The sequence below is a fragment of the Bactrocera neohumeralis genome, unplaced genomic scaffold (assembly GCF_024586455.1).
Source record: "Bactrocera neohumeralis isolate Rockhampton unplaced genomic scaffold, APGP_CSIRO_Bneo_wtdbg2-racon-allhic-juicebox.fasta_v2 cluster09, whole genome shotgun sequence".
In the NCBI taxonomy this organism is placed as follows: domain Eukaryota; kingdom Metazoa; phylum Arthropoda; class Insecta; order Diptera; family Tephritidae; genus Bactrocera; species Bactrocera neohumeralis.
Window position 1 is genome coordinate 20,767,695 of NW_026089622.1, and position 22,342 is coordinate 20,790,036.

The 22,342-nt window shown below is 35.6% G+C and overlaps 1 protein-coding gene and 1 long non-coding RNA gene across 4 annotated transcripts in view; both read right to left on the minus strand.

The window, feature by feature from the left end:
• LOC126764205 (uncharacterized) overlaps positions 1–22,342 on the minus strand; it is a 317,397-nt gene that overhangs the window by 41,357 nt on the left and 253,698 nt on the right. For all 3 annotated transcript variants that reach the window (XM_050481998.1, XM_050481999.1, XM_050482000.1), the window contains exon 3: positions 19,141–19,275. In XM_050481998.1, the coding sequence (XP_050337955.1) occupies positions 19,141–19,275 (135 nt within the window). The remainder of the gene's footprint in view (positions 1–19,140; positions 19,276–22,342) is intronic.
• Positions 10,102–13,657, minus strand: LOC126764356 (uncharacterized). Its single transcript, XR_007667968.1, has 3 exons — positions 12,700–13,657; positions 11,590–11,784; positions 10,102–11,533 (listed from the first exon to the last, which is right to left on the minus strand). It is a non-coding gene; the product is annotated as an uncharacterized LOC126764356 (long non-coding RNA).

Sequence of the window (22,342 nt, forward strand, 5' to 3'; positions counted from 1 at the left end):
GTATCATCAAAAGAAGAACTCATTGATCGCGTTTTTCGAAACATTGCTCAAAATTATAATAACCATGATTGGTTACGAGAACGTGCAATTTTAGCACCAAAAAATGTCAATGTCAATGAAATCAATTTCCACATCCAGGAAAAATTGCCAGGTAATTCGGAAACGTATAAATCCATTGATACTGCTATGAATGATGAAGACGCAGTCAATTATCCGGTTGAATTTTTAAATTCTTTGGAACCACCAGGCATGCCACCGCATAATTTGAATTTGAAAGTTGGTTCATCGATTATACTTTTTCGAAATCTTAATGCACCGAAACTTTGTAATGGGACGAGACTTTCAGTGAAGAAATTGATGCCAAATTTAATTCAAGCAACAATTCTCACTGGCAAAGCAAAAGGTGAAATTGTACTAATACCGCGCATCCCATTAATACCAACGGACATGCCATTCGAATTTAAATGTCTTCAATTTCCTGTTCAGCTATCTTTTGCTATGACCGTCAACAAAGCCCAAGGGCAAACGCTCCAGGTGTGTGGAGTTAATTTAGAGGAAGCTTGCTTTTCTCACGGTCAACTGTACGTTGCATGTTCAAGAATTGGAGCCACGAAAAATTTGTTTATTTATGCACCACAAAATAAAACAAAAAATGTTGTGTATACAATTGTATTAAATTGAACATTGCTTTTCTTTTTCATTATTGTGTTAAGAAATCAAATCTTTTAAGCAATCAATTTTTTGCGTAGAGAAGCGCGCCGGGTAACGCTAGTATATTATAAGAGCAACTTACTATCATTGCGTTGATACTATGGTAACCTTTTCTATTGAAGTGCATGTGCTCGTTTACTGTGGGTTTTTGTAAGCCGATGTGGGTACCATCAACGCACCCAATAACTAAAAATTCTTTTTATTTCCACCTCCAGGAATTTTATATTGCTGCACAAACCACTCTTTACACGTAAGGGAATCTTCTGGTGTAAACCGTATAAACTGTGGGCACAACTTCGTTTCCATTTCTTTAAGCACATGGGATGTCAGCTTCGAAACAGTGCTTTGACAAATCTCAATCAAATAGTCACTGCCTACACTGTGCTGGTATTGTAGCACTGGAGGCACTGCTCTGACGTCAGATTGCGTTAAACATACATATATTATTTAGGACATATTCAAAAGCCTCTTTAGTTAGACGAAATCGTTTTAAAAATCTGCAAAGAAAACTTCGTTAATGAGGTTTCATGATTTATTTTTTATATACCTACGGTGTATTCGGCAGTGCCAAAGGATTGCTTCGATCTCTTAGTTGCCTCCGCACTCTTCTTTCATACCCATCACTTTCACTAAAGCTCAAATAAAAAAACAAAGTCATATCCATCTTGATATTTAACCATTTAATATTTAAACTAACAAATTTATTGAATAATTTGCAACAGTTCCACATCTATTGTTCCACATCTATTGCGACCTTAAAATACGATCCAAAGCTATGTGGAATTTAAAAACTATTGTGAATTGAAAACACATTACGATCCGTTTGCTATCGTATGTCATAATGCCAATCACCGCATACGATTGACGTATCACGTAATTTTCTTTCGTATGTTTGCCGACGCGTGCACGGATGTAACGATTCGACCCCTGCTTACTGATTTAAGAAGCAGAGGGGGTATTGCGGGAACATAGTGTAAGCAGCTACTTGAATTTGTATTGTGTTTGTATTATGGGTGTATATATGTATACACAAATGAATTTTTTTTTTTTTGGTTCTTTGAATATCGGTTATTTTGTTTATTCCGCTTCCTCCGTTATGGTGTTGGAGAAATAATATTACCGATATTATTTTGTTTTGCGTTTTGTTAACGGGCTGATACCCGTTTTTTGAACTATTAAAACGGGGTTTTCTGGTTTAAATCAGTACATACATACATACATATATTGTAATAAAAAATGAAAACGATACACTTATTACTTTGACTCGCTTCAAGGGTATTTTTTGTGATTGTATTTTGTGAGGACAAGTAGTGGTGCATCTACTTTCTTTCGTTTTGGGGTCAGTGGCCTCCTTTCTTGGTGACGGTCAGCTCCTCCTTATTATTTTTTTTTCCTATGCAATTCTCCCTCTGGTCTCTGTGAAGTCCAGCTGTGTTTGTTATTTCTTTTGCTCCCGTTTGTTTTTGTTGTTTGTATATTGACTTCGTATTTTATTTATTTCGCGCCCGTTTTAGTTATTTCTTTTAATATTTGTAACGCGCCCGTTTGCTTTTTGTTGAACGTATGTATGTGTATGTACATTTTTCAATGTCGCACTCCACTCTGTCCTTCACTCTTTTTGTTGATTTTAAGTTTGCGTTTTTGTTGTTGTGGTTTTGGCTTACTGCACTACACTTATATAGGTAAGTTTTTACGTATATTTTATACACTTTAACCCATTTAGACCTGAAACTATTTTTTTTAATTGAAGTGTTTTTTGTCTATTTTTATTAGTCCTAGGGTATCACAGAACATAAAAAAATGTTAAAAAAATTACATTTCTACAGGTTAGGTAGAAAAGGCCGTATCGTAAGTAATACACTAGTCTCATATATATGTATATAAAATAATACAAAAAAAAAACAATTTTTTATCAAGGGTACTTCAAACTCATTTATTACTTCTGGTGTATCGTATATGAGACGGTAGGTCTGAATGGGTTAAGACACTTCAATTTATACTTTTTTGTGTTGTTGTTTACGTAATTCCACTTTTAGTATGTATTTCTGATGATATTTTTCCACAGTGGCTAATTGAGCCTTAGTCGCCTTCCCCACATCACACCTACACCCTTCACTAACATGCACACTCACCTCGACATCACCACACTCCACATCAACACCACCCACATGCGAGAGCCCAGGATCCACACACTCCAACACTACTCAACATAAAAAGGGTCAGGCTATACACAAGTTAGTACAGATTCGATTGCCTTGGTATCAACTTCACTTTCCCGCCACAGCTACGCAGCGTTCCATCGTGAAATAGTAAAGCTTATCCTAAAATTTTTCCGTATACTAAGTGAGTTTAAATACATTGTCAAAGAAAAAGAAACCCCCACTAATCGAGTGTTCAACTCCTATTGTTAAAATTTATACTAAGTGAATTGATATTATAAAAGAAAAAGAAACCTCAACTAATCGAGTGTGCCCTTTATATTGTTAAACCGAAATATACAAACAAGTGGTGCATCCCGAGAGTTTTATTTTCAAACACCTAAAGCGCACAAGTGGTAAGTAAAGCGGGCAGTGAACCCAACATTGGTCCTTCGAGCCGCAAAGAACGGCACTATTGAAAAACAAAAAAAAAAACAACGAAGCAAATTCTGTGACATAAACATTTACACAAAATTGTTCAAAAAAAAAAAAGTGCGGTGAGATTAGCCTACAAAACTTCGCGTTCAGAATTTAAGTAAGGCTACACATACATACATATATACAAAAAATTTATTGCATAAATATACCAAATTTATTGCAAGTGTGAAATTAAAGTTCAGTGGCAAATACATACATACATACATAAAAAAAAACAGTTGAAAACGGAAAACAAGAAGCGGTTCCGTACCGTTGTATCAAAAAAAAAATTTAAATACAATACATTTACAACAAGACAAAAAACATCGCGAGTGAAACATAAATATAATAAATATGGATAAATACGATATTGTGCTGAACAACCAAAACACAAAAAAAAAGAAGAAAAGCCGGGCGCGAAAATTAATTTAATTCTAAACGGGCGCGAAGCTTAAAACCAAACACAAGAAAGGAAAACAGTGACTTCAAACGTGCAATAATAAAAATAAATAATAACATTAATAATTGTGGAAATAAAAATTACTAAAGACACCTGTACATAAGTACGAACCAAGCAACAACAGGAAGAGCAAAAAGGAAAGGAACACCGTGACCCACCCTAACAACATCAACATCAGCTGCAACAGGAAACAAATAGGATACAACTGGTACGCAGCGTTAAGAGCAAACACCCCCCACTTAACTGCATACTAAAGCCCTCAAATACCCTTGAAGCGGCCCAAAGTGAGTGTATCGACTCCATTTATTCGTATAAAATTTTTATATATTGGCATATATGTACATATGTATGTACATCCAAATATATGTATGAACAGTATATAGTATAATATATAATTATATATATGCTGGCATGTACATATCTGTTAAAAGCCTAGTTATGCTTACACTTGTGTACCCAAACACACAAAGTTTATAAAAAAAAAAACATTTTCAAGTATTCACTTGACAACATTTTCCGGCAATACCCCTTATACTCAAAACAGTATAAGCAGGATTGCGCTAAGTAAGCTAAGGAAAGTTCGAAAATTTAAAGAAAAGAAACAATATCAACCATACATACATATATGCACAATATTCACTACGTATGCACATATACATATATATATATTACTAAAGTTGGCAACAAAATAAATTATCATACACTCATATGTACTATGCATCAACAAATTAAAATATCATTAAATTCAATAAATTTGCTTTGTACTAAAAGTGCATACCTGGACTTTGCCATTTTCTCATCCCGCGTTATTCGTACGGCAATAATATACACGCATACACACGGCATTCAATTTGCCTATGCCGGTATATATGTATGTACATACATACATATAACGTACATAGGGTAAACAATTAAATTAAATTACAATTTAAAAATTTCGGTGCGGTAAATGCAACTGTTTACTGAGGACATAAGAAATACATTCTATTAATTAAAAAAAAAAAATTACAATATTTACGGACAAAATAAAACAAATAAAAACCAAGAATTGGCAGCCAAAGCGCATTTTAACATTTAATTATATATTATATATTCAAAGACCAAATCGCCACATTTTCAGCAATACTCCTTGTCCTTGTTAATATACAAGCAAGCAGGATTGCAAACGAAAAAAGAAAAAAAATATTTTTCATATACAAAGGGCAACAACTATTTTCTCTTTTCTGATTATCGCCCGTATACGCAAGTATAAATTAACGAGTGCGAAAGCAATAAATAAAATAGAAAAAAAACAAGAACAAACTAATAGCACAAATATTAGGAATACTAAACAAAAAATAAAATAGAAATAAAACAAAACAAACTAATAGCACAACTGTTAGGAATAAAGAAAACGAAACACTCGCTCGTTAGTTCGTACATTGCGTATACAACAAAAATACAATAAGGAAAACGAAATACGCGTTCGTTATTCTATACGTTGTGTATACAACAAACATACAAACCGCTTATCTTAAAGACTCAAACGTATTTATTGTTAACAGATATACACTGAGAGAAGTTTTTCTTTCTCATATTTTCAATTTTTACCTATTGTCTGAATGAACGGAGATTCTAAGGAATCTAAATCGATTCAATATCTGAAAGCACAGAAAATGATTTCCGAAGAGAAGAGTCCATGTACACCTGCTGAAGCTACACGCTTAAAGCAAGGTGCTACAAAGCAAAAAAAAAATTAAAGATATTTCATATAGTAAATTTATTGCTGAGAATGACAGTCTAATTCGATACTGCAATCGATTTTCATCTTCACCGATTCAAGACAATTCTGAATCGGTATCTATATAAATAAAAATGAATACCAAAAATGTATGTACGCGCATAACTCAATAACGCCTGGACCAATTTGGCCAATTCTTTTTCTTAAATGTTTGTTGAAGTTCAAGGATGGCTTTTACGGCGAGAAAAATTCGAATAGTTTCCGAAAAACCCCTAAAAACAGCCCTTTTCTTTTCCCCATACAAACGTTACAATAAATATGAATGTTTGTTTGTTAGTAACACTAAGAGAACGGTTGAACCAATCTTAATGAAATTTTTAAAGGTTGTTTGTTGTGGATCGGGAAAGGTTTAGAGACAAAATACCTTATACTTTTCATGAGGAGAAGTCGGAAAATTGGACAATTCCAAAAAGTAACATTTTCCATACACATTTTTTTTCAATTTTTGTTTGTTTTGTTTTTCAATATTTTGATTTGTAAATTATTTGAATCGTTCAATTGCGGTCGCTTACTTTTTTATTCCGGCTATCCAAAGGAAAAATTATTGAAAATTATTCAGTGAAAACTTTATGTATGTTTGAGACGATGTGATCAATTACAGATTGAAATTTGTTACGAAGCCACGAAGAGGTGGCGCCAATATTGGTCGGCGTTCTTTTTGCCATCAACGTATGGCAGCCCAAGGCAGGACAAGGCAAGAAGTACTCCCAAAATGCGATGACATACGTGCGGAATTATGGATCGCGGTCAATCAGCTAGCGATCGTAACGATATCACAGCACGACTTTTTAAACAATAGCTGCGATGTTTGATGGTCTTTATCTTGAAGCAACCTATGGTATATATGGTGCTGTTAGATGCTGAATGTATTCTGTTGAGTAGCAAAAAAGAGGTTTGCCGCACGCACACATTCTTCTTTGGATGCGGATGGTGATTACACCAGATCAAATTGATGAAATCATTTCATCGGAAATTCCAGATTCAGAGATAGATCCAGAATTATACGAAGTGGTGAAAACCAATATGGTTCATGGACCTTGCGAACCTTACAATCCCACTTTGGTTTGTATGTCTGACAATAAATGCACGAAACACTACTTATGTGCTTTTCTTTCGGAAACGGAAATGGGAAATGATGGATATTCACTGTATCGGCGTCGCTCACCAGACGACAATGGCAGAACATTTAGCATTTAGAGGCGTGAATATCGACGTAAACAACACATCGAAGTTGACAACACTTGGGTCGTACCATATTCGCCCCTTTTGTTTAATTCACATTCAAAACTCATGTCAATGTTGAATATTGCAGATTGGTGTAATCGATCAAATACGTTTGCAAGTACGTCACCAAAGAAAGCAACATAGCGGTTATTGGCCTTGAACGATATGAGATCAGCAGTATCAAATGGGTCGATATGTGAACTGCAATAAAGCGCGCTTTGTAGGATATTTACTTTTGCAATTCATGAAAGTTTTCCGACTGTTTTGCGTCTCGCGGTTCAACTTCATTTAAATCATCGCGTATTGTAAATGGTACAGTGTGTGCAATATTTTGAGAAGCATGCCAGCAGATGACATTTTACATTGTATTCGCTAAGAATTGGAAATGGGCAAATTTCGGTTGATACTTCCAGTGGTTTGATATCAATTTCACCTCCCTTTTGTCAATTCACTTCAACGGAAGATGAACTCATCACGAATGTTTATCCGAACATTGGCCAAATTATCGTAACTGCGATAACTTGAGTGCACGAGCAATTTTAGCTGCCAAAGTTACCGATGTTAGTGATTTAAACTGGAAGATTCAAAGTCAAGTTCCGGGAGGTTTGCGCTCATATAAATCGATCGATCGTCTTGACAAGGAAGACGAAACCGTAAATTATCCAGTGGAATTTCCAAATACCATACCAAGCCTGCCCCAGCATCATTTGCGTCTTAAAGTTGGATCTGTCATTATTATGTTTCACAATCTTCATGCGCCGAAACTGAGTAATGGAACCCGAATGATTATGACGTAGTTATCGAATACAAGGGACAGCCATTTCAGTTCAAACGTATTTAATTTCCAGGGAAAATTGCCCTTGCGTTGACAATCAACAGGACACAAGGAAATCGGGAAATGCTATGTTTTTCACACGGCCCGATATATGTGGTGTGTTGACGAGTTGGAAACCCATCTTCTCTATATATTTACGCACCAGAACAGAAATCAAAAAGTTATGTTTATTAAGTTGCGCTACATAAAAGAATGTAGAAAAATCGTAAATAAATCATTTTCGACAGAATATAATTTCAACTTTTTTTCATTTCAAAACACATAATTTCACGCAGGGCAACGGCTGCGGGGTCAGCTAGTTAGAAATAAAAAAAGAAAATCTAAGCAATTTCTGAACACGTCTCCAAGCTGCGTATGACGCAATTCTAGAATCTGACGAATCAGATCTACCGGAAAATTTTAAATCCTCGGCTTGCTCCAAATACGAAAACTGCTTAGACCAGTACAAGGAAACGAGAGCTTTGATCTCCGATCAATTGAGGTTAATTAAAGCAATTGCACCTACTCCACAATCGAGAGTAGAGCTGCCACAAATTCAAAGCCAAGAGGCGAGTTCAGGCATTCACCTTAAAGTGCCAACATGCGATAAAGAAATATTTCATGGAGGTTATGAACAATGTACGCCCTTCCGGGACATGTTTACGGCCGTGTACATAAACCATCCTAAATTATCTCAAGCGCAAAAATTTTATCACCTCCGATACAAAACAAAAGGTCAAGCAGGCGTAATAGTCAAACAGTTCGCTCTTAATGACGAAAATTTCAATTATGCTTGTTAAGCTCTAAAAGCTCGTTACGAAAACGAAAGAATATTAGTTGACAAACAAGTCACAATATTAATGAATTTACCAAAAATTCAGAAAGAAACAAGTGAAGAATTTATAAAACTTCAATCCACTGTTTCAAATTGCTTGTCGGTTCTAGCGACACAGAATATTGAATTACCGCCGCATTACCAGAAAAGTCTTTACTTCTATGGGAGCAATCGCTCTCATCACGAAAAAAGTGCCCAACGTGGCAACAAATGAAAGATTTTCACCCAATATGAAATTGCGGAAAGATTAGAAGAAAAAATAATCAAAACTAAGACCATTAAACACTTAAATACACCTCAAGTTAGTAAAAAAAAACATTTTAAACAAAAACTTTCACAAAACGCAATCGTTAACATCTGAACAAAGAAAATATATGTCACGCGAACTATGCACAAGAGGGCATAAGCTTAAAACTTGCGAGAAGTTTAAAAAATTAAACATTAACGAAAGGAACAACTTTGTCAGATCAAAAAGACTCTGCACAAACTGCTTGTCCCATACACACCATCTGAAAACTTGCAAAAGCAAATTTAATTGCTTATATTGTCACAAAAGACACAAGTCTATGCTTCATTACAGCAGATATTCTATCCCACCCCACAGAAGCGCTTATACACAAAGAACCCCGGGTATAATTGCAAAAGGAAATCCCGAAAACCAAAATTGGAAAAATTGCCAAGAGACACCATGTTGCTCAAAGGCACAAAAAGTTCAAACGCTGCACAGCGAAGCACAAAGTGGACTAGTTATAGAACCAGTTACCACCAGACCAACTCAGGTTGAGAACAAAACCCTTAATTCACAATTAAGTAAATCGCATAAGTTAAAGAAACTTCCATTAGCAAACAAAACTGTAAAAGATCAGTATGGTGAGCACTTCTCTAAAGCCACAACTACTGGATCAAATAATGGCCGGTACGTCGTACGACTACTAATCAAACCACGATTTTCCAACACTCCACGAGAATTGGCAGCAAAACACAAAAATATGTAACTTTTCGATTTTGGAATTTGGTTTAAAACTTATTTTAGTATGTATTTGCTTTACGTGCATGTGATAAAAAACTATGTATTGCGGACTTACGAGTTTGTAACTGCTTTTCGTAGTTAGTATATTTGCGGTTGTTTTTTTGATAAGTTTATTATTTATATTTTTTATTTCAAATTTCTTGACCGTCAGCTTGTGAAGGCTTGCCGTTTATTTTAATTGTTTTCTCAGTATCTTTGACAATGGTTTGTAATCTCTTTATTTTTATAAAGGATAGTAACTCCACGCCTGGCTCAGATATGGCCAGAATGGAGACTCCTTAGCCCTGGAGTTAGGACTGTGACAATAGAGGGATCTTCCGAGAGTGTGGCCAGTAATTGCGAACGGCTTAATTTAGAATTATAATTCTTTAAGTGACCTCTGCTTTTGTTCGTTTTTTTATTTATTCTATTTGAGAATTTAGGAAACTATTTATTAAGCAATATCTTATGAGAAGTGTCGATTTTCTATCCCTTTGAGACAATTTTGTTATACATATATTGTGTCGAAGGACCACAATGTTGGGTTCACTGCCCGCTTTACTTACCACTTGTGCGCTTTAGGTGTTTGAAAATAAAACTCTCGGGATGCACCACTTGTTTGTATATTTCGGTTTAACAATATAAAGGGCACACTCGATTAGTTGAGGTTTCTTTTTCTTTTATAATATCAATTCACTTAGTATAATTTTTAACAATAGGAGTTGAACACTCGATTAGTGGGGGTTTCTTTTTCTTTGACAATGTATTTAAACTCACTTAGTATACGGAAAAATTTTAGGATAAGCTTTACTATTTCACGATGGAACGCTGCGTAGCTGTGGCGGGAAAGTGAAGTTGATACCAAGGCGATCGAATCTGTACTAACTTGTGTATAGCCTGACCCTTTTTATGTTGAGTAGTGTTGGAGTGTGTGGATCCTGGCTCTCGCATGTGGGTGGTGTTGATGTGGAGTGTGGTGATGTCGAGGTGAGTGTGCATGTTAGTGAAGGGTGTAGGTGTGATGTGGGGCAGGCGACTAAGGCTCATTTAGCCACACTTAACTTTTTTTTTTGTTTTTCCAACTTTATGTATTTTTGATGCTATTTTCCACATTTGACACCTCACTTTTTTTTGTCCATTTTGTGTGTCGTTTTCGTGGCACTCACCTTGTAATACGAGTATTAAAAAATGCGGAAAGAAAATCGAAATTAAAAGGGGGCACGGAGAAACGTATGCGATGTGCCCTGTCCGTCGGTCCCTTTTGTTCTTTTTTGTATGGTGTCCTCATGTATGTCAGATTCGTGATGTGGTGGTATTTGTGTGCGCATGGTGTGGAATGATGACGTGGTGTATGTAATGTGTGTGGTGTGTGAGTGTAATTTTGTGAGGGGGGCGGTCTGAGACTCATTTAGCCAATTTTTATTTCCTTTGATGCGTAAAAATAAGTCCTAAGTTTATCAACTGCCCATTTGATAGCAAGCATTTACTTTTCAATAGTGGAATAATTCTCTTCTGTTTTGTTAAAAGATCTTGAGAATAAGTAATTGGTTTATCTTTGCCAATTTCTCCTTGTGGAAGAACAGCTCCAAAGGCTATTCAACTTTTTTGGTTGATTTGCTTTTGTCTGAGCGTAATTTCCTGTAATCCTAGAAATCTTTTTAGTTATTTCAAGTTTTTAATCGGTAATATCCCTTTTAAAGAAGAAATTTTTTTCAGGATCGGGCAGGATTGCACCCTGTGTAACAACATAACCCAAAAATAGCCCATCAATGCAAATAGAACGTCTAACTGTTTTAAATGTTCTTCTTTTTCATTTCCTACAATAATGATGTGGTCGATATAGACATATCAGCTTTTACCAATTAAAGGTTTCAAAACATCATTAAGCATCGTTTGAAAAATAGATGGCGCATATTTAGACCCAAAAGGCAGCCTGGTGAATTCATATTTACCCTTAGCTGTTGAAAATGCTGTCTTCTCTATATCTTTTTCTTTCATCTTGATCTGGTGAAATCCAGATGTTAAAGTGTTTACACTCGCCTAATCTTGCTAAAATGTTATTTATATCCGGGATCGGATATGCATCTGGAATATACGTAGTTATCGCATTTAGACGTTTAAAATCTATAACTATTCTATACTTTTTTCCGAGATGCGCCTGTTTTTTTAGCACTATCCACAAGAGAGAAGGACTAATAATTTCATCTCTTAACATTTCATTTGTTTTTCCACCACTTCTCTAAGGTTTGCTGGATAAGGGCATGATTTACAATATATAGGATCGTCCGTTGTTGTTTTAATTTTAGCGCGGATGCTCGTATCTACAGTACTTTTATCTGAAACGGAATTATTATTTACTTGTTTAACCATTTTTTTTGCAGTTTAATTTTTGCATTTTGTAATCGTAATATATTATTTCTTCTGTCAATTATAGCTCCTAATTCTTTAAGCGTTCCTATAATACGGTCAAAAGTCCTTAAATTTCGTAGTATGTAAAAGTCTAATGTAGTCATGATGCCTAAGTTTTGGAAAAATTTTCACAGATTTTGGCTGGGTTATTAGCACCTGTCCAGTAGCTGAATGTACGTTAAATGGTTTGTCTAATTTACTTGAGCCTCTTGCAAGTTTTTCACACACAAAATTTTTGTTAGCCCCAGTATCAATTAAGAACCTGAGGGCTCCTTCATTTTTAGTGTGGTACTCCACGCAAGGAAGGCTGTATGGGCGTCCATCATACAATTTATTTCTTCACCGTATTGTTCTTCGTGAATCTGTTCGTCTTCTGGTCCAATATGAAATAGTCTTTGATGTTTTTTTGGTATGTTTGAAGTACTTTGTGATCTTGCTATAGGAGTATAGTTTAGCCTGTTTATGTAGTTCACTTTATGGGTGTGTATTGACGGATCAACTTCCATTGGAATATGTAGGAGGTTTTGTCTGACTGGGCATTGGTGGTTGTTTGACATACATATGTATACGTTTCTTGAATTATAAACTTGATTTCTTTCGTGGACATTAAGCTTTATTTAGTGGTTTTGTTACGCAATATGGTAGTCTTCTCATTTCAGTAAAATCTGCTTCTGTTGCTGGTGCAGAATATGAGTATTAATGATTTGTGGGGGACTAAGCCTATTTTCTAACTCACTGATTCATATTTGAAGATATGTGTTACTTAAAAAAATATATATTTGTGAATTTACCCTCAATTTTTTATTAATTTATAAATAAATTGTATATTTATTTGAACTTACAAATAAATGAGGAACAGCATGGGACGTTCTGGTTGATCTATTTTGGATGTTTCAGACTCCTACTCGTAGTACAGATGGCGTCACTTGTCGTCTTATCTTGTGCAGGCTGCTTCTGGTGAATTCCTTTGGTTTGGTTCTCGCGCCACACCGGAGGATTATTATTATTTTTTTAAACCATTTTAGGGTTTTTTTGCAAAGATTTTTTATATTTTTGATAAAAATCACTCAGTTGGGCGCCGGTTACCGGTCGCAGTCGCTGATGAAGAGCAAAGACAACTTGAACTGAGCCCGATAGATTTATTGAATTCAGCTTTTATATTATGTTATAATTTTGCTTATATAGCTAAATAAAATATTAGGTAACATATTTTTGCTTACATTACTACGGCTAAAGGTAGTACAAAATATATTTTAGCTTACATTGCTAAATTTACGGCGTGATTGCTGACCGTACTAACGTACATGTCGAGAACAAAGCAATGTACCCGGATGACACTTTGCCCGAGTAGTCCCTTTGATCAGAAGTTGTTCTAATCTGACCAGAACTATTCAAGCCCCCAGATACCCAATATGTGAACCACAACTCCTATTTTTAACTTCCTAAATTCGAATAAAACTAATATTGAGAGATTCAAACATCCGTTTGACTAAATTTATACCAGAGAAAACCAGACTGTCGTGCTTAAGCTATTCTTTTGAAAAAAAGTTTTAAATGTAATTGGCACATATTTGTAGGTGCTTTTTATATATATTTGTTTTATGGAAATAAGTATATTTATGTGTAAATATATCATTTTGGCGGTTTATTCTATTACTAAGCGTAAATTTGTTTTGGGAATACCTAATATTCTATAACATATGTGCCAATCGAATTTTGGATTTTTGTTTGAAAGCGAATGGAGTTTTACAGTCACAAGTCTCTAAAATTGAGATTTTTAATTAGAGACATTTTTTGTGACTTGAGACGATTTTGCAATTCAGTACGTGACAGTCACAAAATTTAAAATAAATATGTCGACAACAAATATGAAATTTTCTTTAACATAGCCAAAAAACATAATTATATGTTGACTTTGTTACAGAATATTTAAAAAATGTATGTGAATTTCATTTATTTTTAACTTTTTCGTGTTTGAGTTGCTTCCAAAATATAAAAAAACGACAATCGATTAATATCTATGATGATCTCTATTCAGTACATTCAAAATGGCAAGCAAGAGTTTTTTTTCGTTTTGTGACCTGCTAACTATCAGGTCACAAATTTGAGACAATATTTTGTGACTAAAGACTAGAGAATGTGTTGTGAATAGTAAGTAGTCACTAATTGAGACTTTACCTCAAAATGAGACTGCTTACAGAATTGCGCTATTATTCTAAAATAGAGTTCAAGAAACCATTGAATTTATGAATCGTTGTTTAATGTACTAGGAAGTATTGCATTGAACACTTTCAAAGCTTTAAGCTCTTCTGCCACAATTACAGCTTTCCTGAGCTTTTATTGAAGTATGTACAAATTGCCGTACATAAAATATGTCTGTCTTTAGAATTATTGAATTAAGTATACTTTCAGTGTGCATTTTTAAACTCCATTTTTAATCTTTATTCCACGCACTATTGTTTGAAATTGAAGATTGGAATCTTACATTACTTTGGAAATAAGTATATGTAGTGTATGAGCAAATCAGCTTAGCAAAAATTTGACTACGAGTTGGTGAACTACTTAGGGTATTAAATATAGATTTTTTCATCAATGTACTAATTAGACATTTTGACAGGAAGTTACTATTTTAATAATTGTAAAATTCTAATAATTTTATACTATATGAGGCAACCCAGCCAACATTAGAGATGGGAGTTGGTCAGAAGAAAATGTCCTGCGCGAAGATTAAACATCATTTAAGTCTTAAAGTCAATTCATCCATCAACTTTCAGTTGAGAACCGTGAATCCATGTTGAACAATCATAGGAGCTTCTACATTACAACACACCTAAATGACAGCACTCACCACCATGTTTAGGCTCTATCCGTAATAAATTAATTGTATCTTTATTAGAAAGAAATTATAACAAATCTTAAGGAAATATGTACATATATAAAACCAAGTCAAATTTGCCATTTGTTTTGTAATTATCTCAAAGAAAAAGAAAACATATTAACTATTTAATTAAAAATATTTATATCGAAGTACTTATATGTAGCATTTTCCGCTTCAGTCATACATATTTCCTTTTGAGAAAGTTGAAATATATTATTCTACATAATTGGAAACAATTAAATTGAAACTTCTTTTGTCAAGAATCGATTTTTAATCGACTTATACTACTGAAGATCGATTCCGAACAATCGATTATTTCACGAGAAAACTCGATTTTCGAGTAGAATCGGAATCGAGTTTACCATCCCTACTGGCAGCCATAGCGTGCACATAGAATAACCTCCGCACAATAACCACCACAAAAAAACTGATTTTTTTTCCATGTAATTTATATGGAAAACAGAAAATTTGAAATAGGCACCTCTTAATATTAATATTAAGAACTCATGTTTTGAGTGACTTTCTTTTTCACATTTTCGAAAGTTTTTAGCCAGTTTTTCAGTTGAAAAAAAGGTTGCCTCAGAATGACACACCCTAATGCACATACATACATTTATTTCCATACTATACAAATGTTAAAATATTACAATTTCAAACAAAATTTCTTTCATCCGGTTTGATGTTATGCGACCAATGCGTTTATTTGTAGTAAAATTATTATCGGAACAGATATCGCAATGGGTCAAACCACGTCAAGTGATACCTGTAAATTTCGGTAAATCACCGATTTTGAAAATTAGCAGCTCATTGGGTGAGGAACCAGACGCATACTCCGTGATATAGATATTTCGTCAAAATTATTTTTTTGGTTAATGTTGTTGTAGGTTAAAGTTTCGAGCACGATAAAGTTGTAAAATTATTTTCTCATAAATCAATGAAATTTTGCGAATTAAAAAAAATGTTCGTGCTATATTATAGATATTTTTTAAAGGCCAATTTACTTAAATAATAATATTTTACATAATTTATTGTTAAACAATTGAAATTTTGCAAGTGTTCTCCACGCTAAAAAAACTGAAAAGCATGTGGCAAAACGGCGCAAGAATTCACCTCTAATAATCTGCAAACAAACTTTAACTCATGCCATTCCGAAGATATTGAATTTTTTTGTCCCGGGTTTGTCCCGAAAGTAATAGGACTGAGTCGATTTAAAAAAAATGTGTTGAACCTTCTTCGTCTTCTTTATCGGCGTAGACACCGCTTACGCAAATATAGCCGAGTTAACAACAGCGCGGCAGTTGTTTCTTCTTTTTGCTACATGACGCCAATTGGATATTCCAAGCGAAGCCAGGTCCTTTTCCACTTGGCCCTTCCAACGGAGTGGAGGCCGTCCTCTTCCTCTGCTTTCCCGGCGGGTACTGGATCGAATACTTTCAGAGCTGGAGTGTTTTCGTTCGGACAACATGATCTAGCCAGCGTAGCCGCTGTATTTTAAATCGCTGAACTATGTCAATGTTGTCATATAACTCGTATAGCTCATCATTCTATCTAATGCGATATTCACCGTAGCCAACGCGCAAATGACCACAATTCTTTCGCAGAACTTTTCTCTCGAAAACTCGCAACGTCGACTCATCAGTTGTTGTCATCGTCCAAGCCTTGCACCATATAACAGGATGCGAATTATGAGTGACTTATAGAGTTTAGCTTTTGTTAGTCGAGAGAGGACTTTTCAACTGCCTACTCAGTCCGAAGTAGCACCTGTTGGCAAGAGTTATCCTGCGTTGGATTTCCTGGCTGACATTGTTGGTGGTGTTTACACTGATTCCAGGATAGACGAAATTATCTAAAACTTCAAAGTTATGACTGTCAACAGTGACGTGAGAGCCAAGTCGCGAGTGCGACGACTGTTAGTTTGATGACAGGAGATATTTCGTCTTGCCCTCGTTCACTGCCAGACCCATTTGCATTGCTTCCTTTTCCAATCTGGAGAAAGCAGAACTAACGGCGCTGGTGTTGAAACCGAGGATATCAATATCATCGGCATACGCCAACAGCTGTACACTCTTATTAAAGATGGTACCTGCTCGGAGTAGCTTGTAGTTGCAGAACTTAGCTCGGATTATTTTTTCCAGCAGCAGGTTGAAGAAGTCGAACGATAGGGAGTCGTCTTGTCTGAAACCTCGTTTGGTATCTAACGGCTCGGAGAGGTCCTTCCCGATCCTGACGGAGATTTTGGTGTTGCTCAACGTCAGTTCACACAGCTGTATTAGTTTTGCGGGGATACAAAATTCAGACATCGCGGCATAAAAGCAGCTCATTTTCGTGCTGTCGAAGAGAGCTTTGAAATCGACGAAGAGGTGGTGTGTGTCGATTCTCTTTTCACGGATATTTTCCAAGATTTGGCACATGGTGAATATCTGGCCCACCGTGGCTTTAATATTTTACACAATACGCTCGATAGAACCTTATACGCGATGTTGAGGAGGCTTATCCCACGGTAGTTGGCACAGATTGTGGGGTCTCCCTCTATGTAAATTGGGCAGAGCACACTTAAATTCCAATCGTTGGGCATGCTTTCATCCGACAATATTTTACAAAGAAGCTGATGCATGCTCCGTATCAATTCTTCCCGCCGTGTTTGAATAGCTCGGCCGGCAATTCATCGGTCTTCCCTACTTTGTTGTTCTTCAGACGGGTAATTGCTATTCGAACTTCTTCATGGTCGGGCATTGGAACGTCTGCTCCGTCATCATCGATTGGGGAATCGGGTTCGCCTTCTCCTAGCTTTGTACGATCACTGCCATTCAGCAGGCTGGAGAAGTGTTCCTTCCATAATTTGTAATGTATTGAATCAATCGTTACAATTCTTTAAAATCTTTGAAGATAGGCTCCTTTCGCGTCGATTCAGTGCTTCCAGCGCGATTTGTAAGCATTGAAGGCCTCACGGAAGGCATTCTCCGGAATAGCCTTGAGAGTCGAGGTGCATGCTACTTGGATTTGTTCTGTCGTCGCAAAATGCATGCCTTTCATCGGCTGTCTCGAGATCATAGTCAAAGATTCATGAGCGTCACCAGCGATTACGTTATTAAAAAATTGGGGGTCACTTTCACATATGTTCAAATTTTCTTGGCACACTCGCCGCAATTTCTGGTCGTTAGTGAGCACTTTTGGGACCATCTTTGCGCACGCCCTGCACATGTTCGCACATGTTCAATTGCTCCGTCACAATGTCATGAACCACAGATTTTGATAAATTTAACATTTGGGCAAGTAAACGACGGTCGACGGTCGGAGTTCATAACTTTGAGCACACGAGTCACATTGTTGATGTTTGTCGAAGCCGCAGGTTTCCCAGCACGGTATTCATGAACGACCTCTTCCCGGCCTTCTGAAAAGGCCTGGTGCCACCGAAGCACATCTCTTCTAACTAGAGCAGAATCTGGGTAAGGCTGCTTGATCATAGCAAACGTCTATGTCGCTGATTTATCGATTTTCACTCAGAATTTAATCGCGTACCTCTGCTCTAACGAACGCTGCATTTTCGGCTTGCACCGCTCACACATACACGTCGCGTGAAAATGTTTGTCCTGAGTCACTAGCAGCAAGCACGTTAGCTAGGAATGCCTTCTACCGATTCCAATCGGTGCGCCCTCGCTCCGAAGTACAGTCGCGGCGAAAAAAAATCAGTGCTATTACTTTCCCGACAAACCCTGTATGAAGACCTCGAGAAGCTGGCCGACGGGGGTAATGCGACAACTAACGGAAATTTTTAAAACCGAAGCATGCGCTTGAATGACTGATGTTTTGAGCATACTGAAGTTATGGAGGAAACACTTTTCAGTCCGCAAAACTAATAAGGCTGTGTGAACTGACCTTGTGTAACACCTAAAGCTCCGTCAGGAACGAAAGAGCTTCTCCGAGCCGTTCGAAATCAAGTGAGGTTTTAGGCAAAGGTATTATCGTGTGACTTCTTCAATCTATTTCTGGGAAAAATGCGAGCTACAGAGCTAAGTAGAGAAGGTGGAGTGTACAGGTGCTGGCGTGTACCTTTGATGCCATTGGCTTCCAGACTGGATAAGCAAGCGAAACGTATGAGACTTTTTGTGAACATGGGACAAGACGAAATATCTCCTTGCACCAAACAAACAGTCATCGCATTCGCCACTAGGCTCGCACTCCACTGTTGACAATTATAACTTTTAAGTTGTAAATAATTTCGTCTATTTTGGAACCAGTATAAACACCACGTAAGAAGGAACCCCTTTTGTGAATCCACATCACCAACCCAAAGGGGTTTCAAAAATTTTTAATGTGAAAATAGTTCTGGGCTTTTAAACATTATGTCTATAAAACTTGTAAATTCTAAAATCATTGTGTGCAAAATATAAATAATTTGGCTTACCAAATATGCTCGAACCGGAATATCTCTTCTTAAGGTGAGTGATAAATGTGATATAACTTCGGGTGGCTTTAAAAATTGATTATTAATATTAGACCCGATAGTTGCTACTTGTTGCATCTTTCTTTCTGCATGTTCCTTAAATAAGAGTAATAAAAATCATTACTATCGAAATTTACAAATAGGGGATGCAAGTGATATGTAATATATAAAAAATTGTAAAGTTTAAAATGTATTCCCTGATGAAAATATGCCCAAATTTTTTATTAAAATTCAAAGAAGAAGATTAAGCGTTACAGGTATCATACACCCTTTAAATACCTGATTCAATCTCAATTATAAATTTGATAGTAAAAGTTAACGAAATTTTTCGTCCGTGTTATGAAAACAGAACATCTTTCCTACGATTCTTTCAAACCACTTTCAGGCTACTTAAAAAAACTCTGTTTGTTGTTCCACCAAAAACATCAGCGTAAATTTTTAAACTTCCGAAAGATACTACGGTTGTTGATAATAATTTTTATTATTTTTGTAAACTAAAAACTATTGATGACATTGAAGTATTTTTAGATGTGCATTCTAGTCACGGGCTGCTTTTATCCAAAAATGTCAAAGGTACTTAATTGACTTATAGAGTCGACATCTTGTCACATTTACTGAGAAACGGATAAACGTCATGTTATCATTATGAGCCGAAGTGTGTTGGCAATGCGGTCGGGAACAGTGAGGTGATATTCAATTTGTTTCAAAATGTCCGATGTGGAGAAAAGGCTTGTTTGAATTCTTCAATTTGTAACGGGATATTAAATTAGTATGTACATATATAAATATTTATTTTGTTCTTTGATGATGATGATTGAAAAAATTATAAAAAAGTTCATATTTGTATTAATTTTAACTTAATATTATTAAAATAAATTTTAACTTAAACAAAACGTAAAATTTTGTAATTTTGGTTTGTTTACATATTCATCTATCAAAATGATGACGTTTTTGCCAACTACTTTTTTTGAAAAAATCATAGATATTGTGAATGAAAACAAGAAAAAACGTTAACCCTTCACAGGTGCATTTCTTTTAGTAACTATGTGTCCAGTTTTATGGAAGCTATATGCTATAGTAATCCGATCTGAACAATTATGTTATTACCTTAAGCAGTAATCCATGTCATATTTCGTGAAGATATCACGTCAAATGCGAAAGTTTTCCATACAAGCCCTTGATTCCGATCGTTCGGTTTATATGGCAGCTATATGCTATAGTGAGCCGATCTGAACAATTTCTTTCTATATTGCATTATTTCTATAAATAGTAACTCATACCAAATTTCGTGAAGATATATCGTTAAATGAGGAAGTTTGGCAGCTATATGTCATAGTAGTCCGATGTTGCCAGTTGCGACAAATGAACAGCTTCTTGAAGAGAAAATGACGTTTACGAAATTTCAAAACGATATCTTAAAAACTGAGGGATTAGTTCGTATATATACAGACAGACGGACAGCCAGACAGACGGACATGGCTAAACCGACTCAGCCCAACATACAGATCATTTATATTTATAATTTATATGGTCTCCGACGCTTCCTTCTGGGTGTTACAAACTTCGTGACAAACTTAATATACCCTGTTCAGGGTATAAAAAGCGATGAACTGGCAATGCCTCTAGTCAATATATAGTACAAGCTATGATAGCATATGACAAGCCAACATAATTATGTTGGCTAAGTCTTCCATATAAAATAACCTAATTAAAAGTTTGAAAATAAAATTTTTCTTCTATTTAAAAAAAAAGGAATCACCACAACGAACTAGGTATTATATTAAAAATATCATTGCAAAATGTATTATAGGGTTTGTGGCAAAGTATGACAAATACGTTATGCTGAAATTACTTGAAAATCATTCAATGTTACAATTATTAAAGTTTATGCTTCGACTGCCAACAAAAGTGATCACAAAATAGAAACTTATAATAATGAAATTAATAAATTTTGAGGAGTAAACAAACCACGTGAAATAAACAGCCCTATTCTGAAAAAACCTCTCAACTGAGTTGAGAGGAAAAATTTGAGAGATTTCTTGTGAGGCATATTTTGTGAGGCTATTCTTGCTCAAACCTCATAATAAAAAAGCTTAAAAAAGTCACCACGTGAGGTAAAAAGCTTTTTGCTGTCAAACAGCTGTTTTAGTAAAAATAAACAAACAAAAACACAAATGGATAATAAAGATATGTATGCGTCTGTGCTTGAGGGTGAAACAATCCCAATGTGGGTGCAATCGATTGCGCCGATTGTGCCCGTGATCCCAAGTTTCGTGTAAAATCTTTAAGAGAAAATTTATTTATTTATATTTATTTGTATTTATTTATCTTACCCCTTCTTTGTATCTGAAACATCCTGCACGCTTGATGGGAATTGAAGTTTCACTGCCCTTAACATCCATAATTAATTTCGAAATAAAGTGCAGAGCTCTAGACACAAAGGACTGGCTCATAGAGAGCATATAACTATTACCAACGCATTTTTGGTAAGAGCCATGCCCGTAAAAATACAAACAAAAAAAGATATACTCGACTTCTGCACATCATGCGGAACCAATTCACCTATAAGTACTTTACACAGCGATTTTGGGAATCGAAATGTATTTATAAATGTTGTGTCTTGCATGGTAAAAGGATCGCTTTTGTCTCGTAAACCCTTCAAAATTTTCCTCCTACCCCCCGATTCCTCCTCCTCAACAATTGCCGCATACACAAAGAACCTCCATGCTAGTTATAACACTCAAATATTTTTTAAAAAATGTCAAATATTGATGTAAAACAAAACAAACACAGATGTTTTGTATTATGATGGCTGCTTTCACACGTCACAGATATCTGTGATAATAGTGAGCATTTGAGCTTTTGAATTTTCGCCAAAATAAGGTAACCCTCACTATAGTGAGAAACATCACTGTAGTGAGGTTGGTGACTTTTGTGAGGGCATGAGAATAGGGCTGAAAAAGAAACTAAAGCTGACAGCTGACCGATAGAAATGAGAGAAGAGATCGTCTAGTTCGGTCACGAACGTAATCTTATAATATCGAAAATACTATTTAGTCTGCTTCCTAAGAAGTTTTTACATCAAACATCATCATATGTATTTGATTTATGATGGTGTTTAACGTAGAAGTTACATCCAGAAGCGGAATTAGAAATTTTCCAT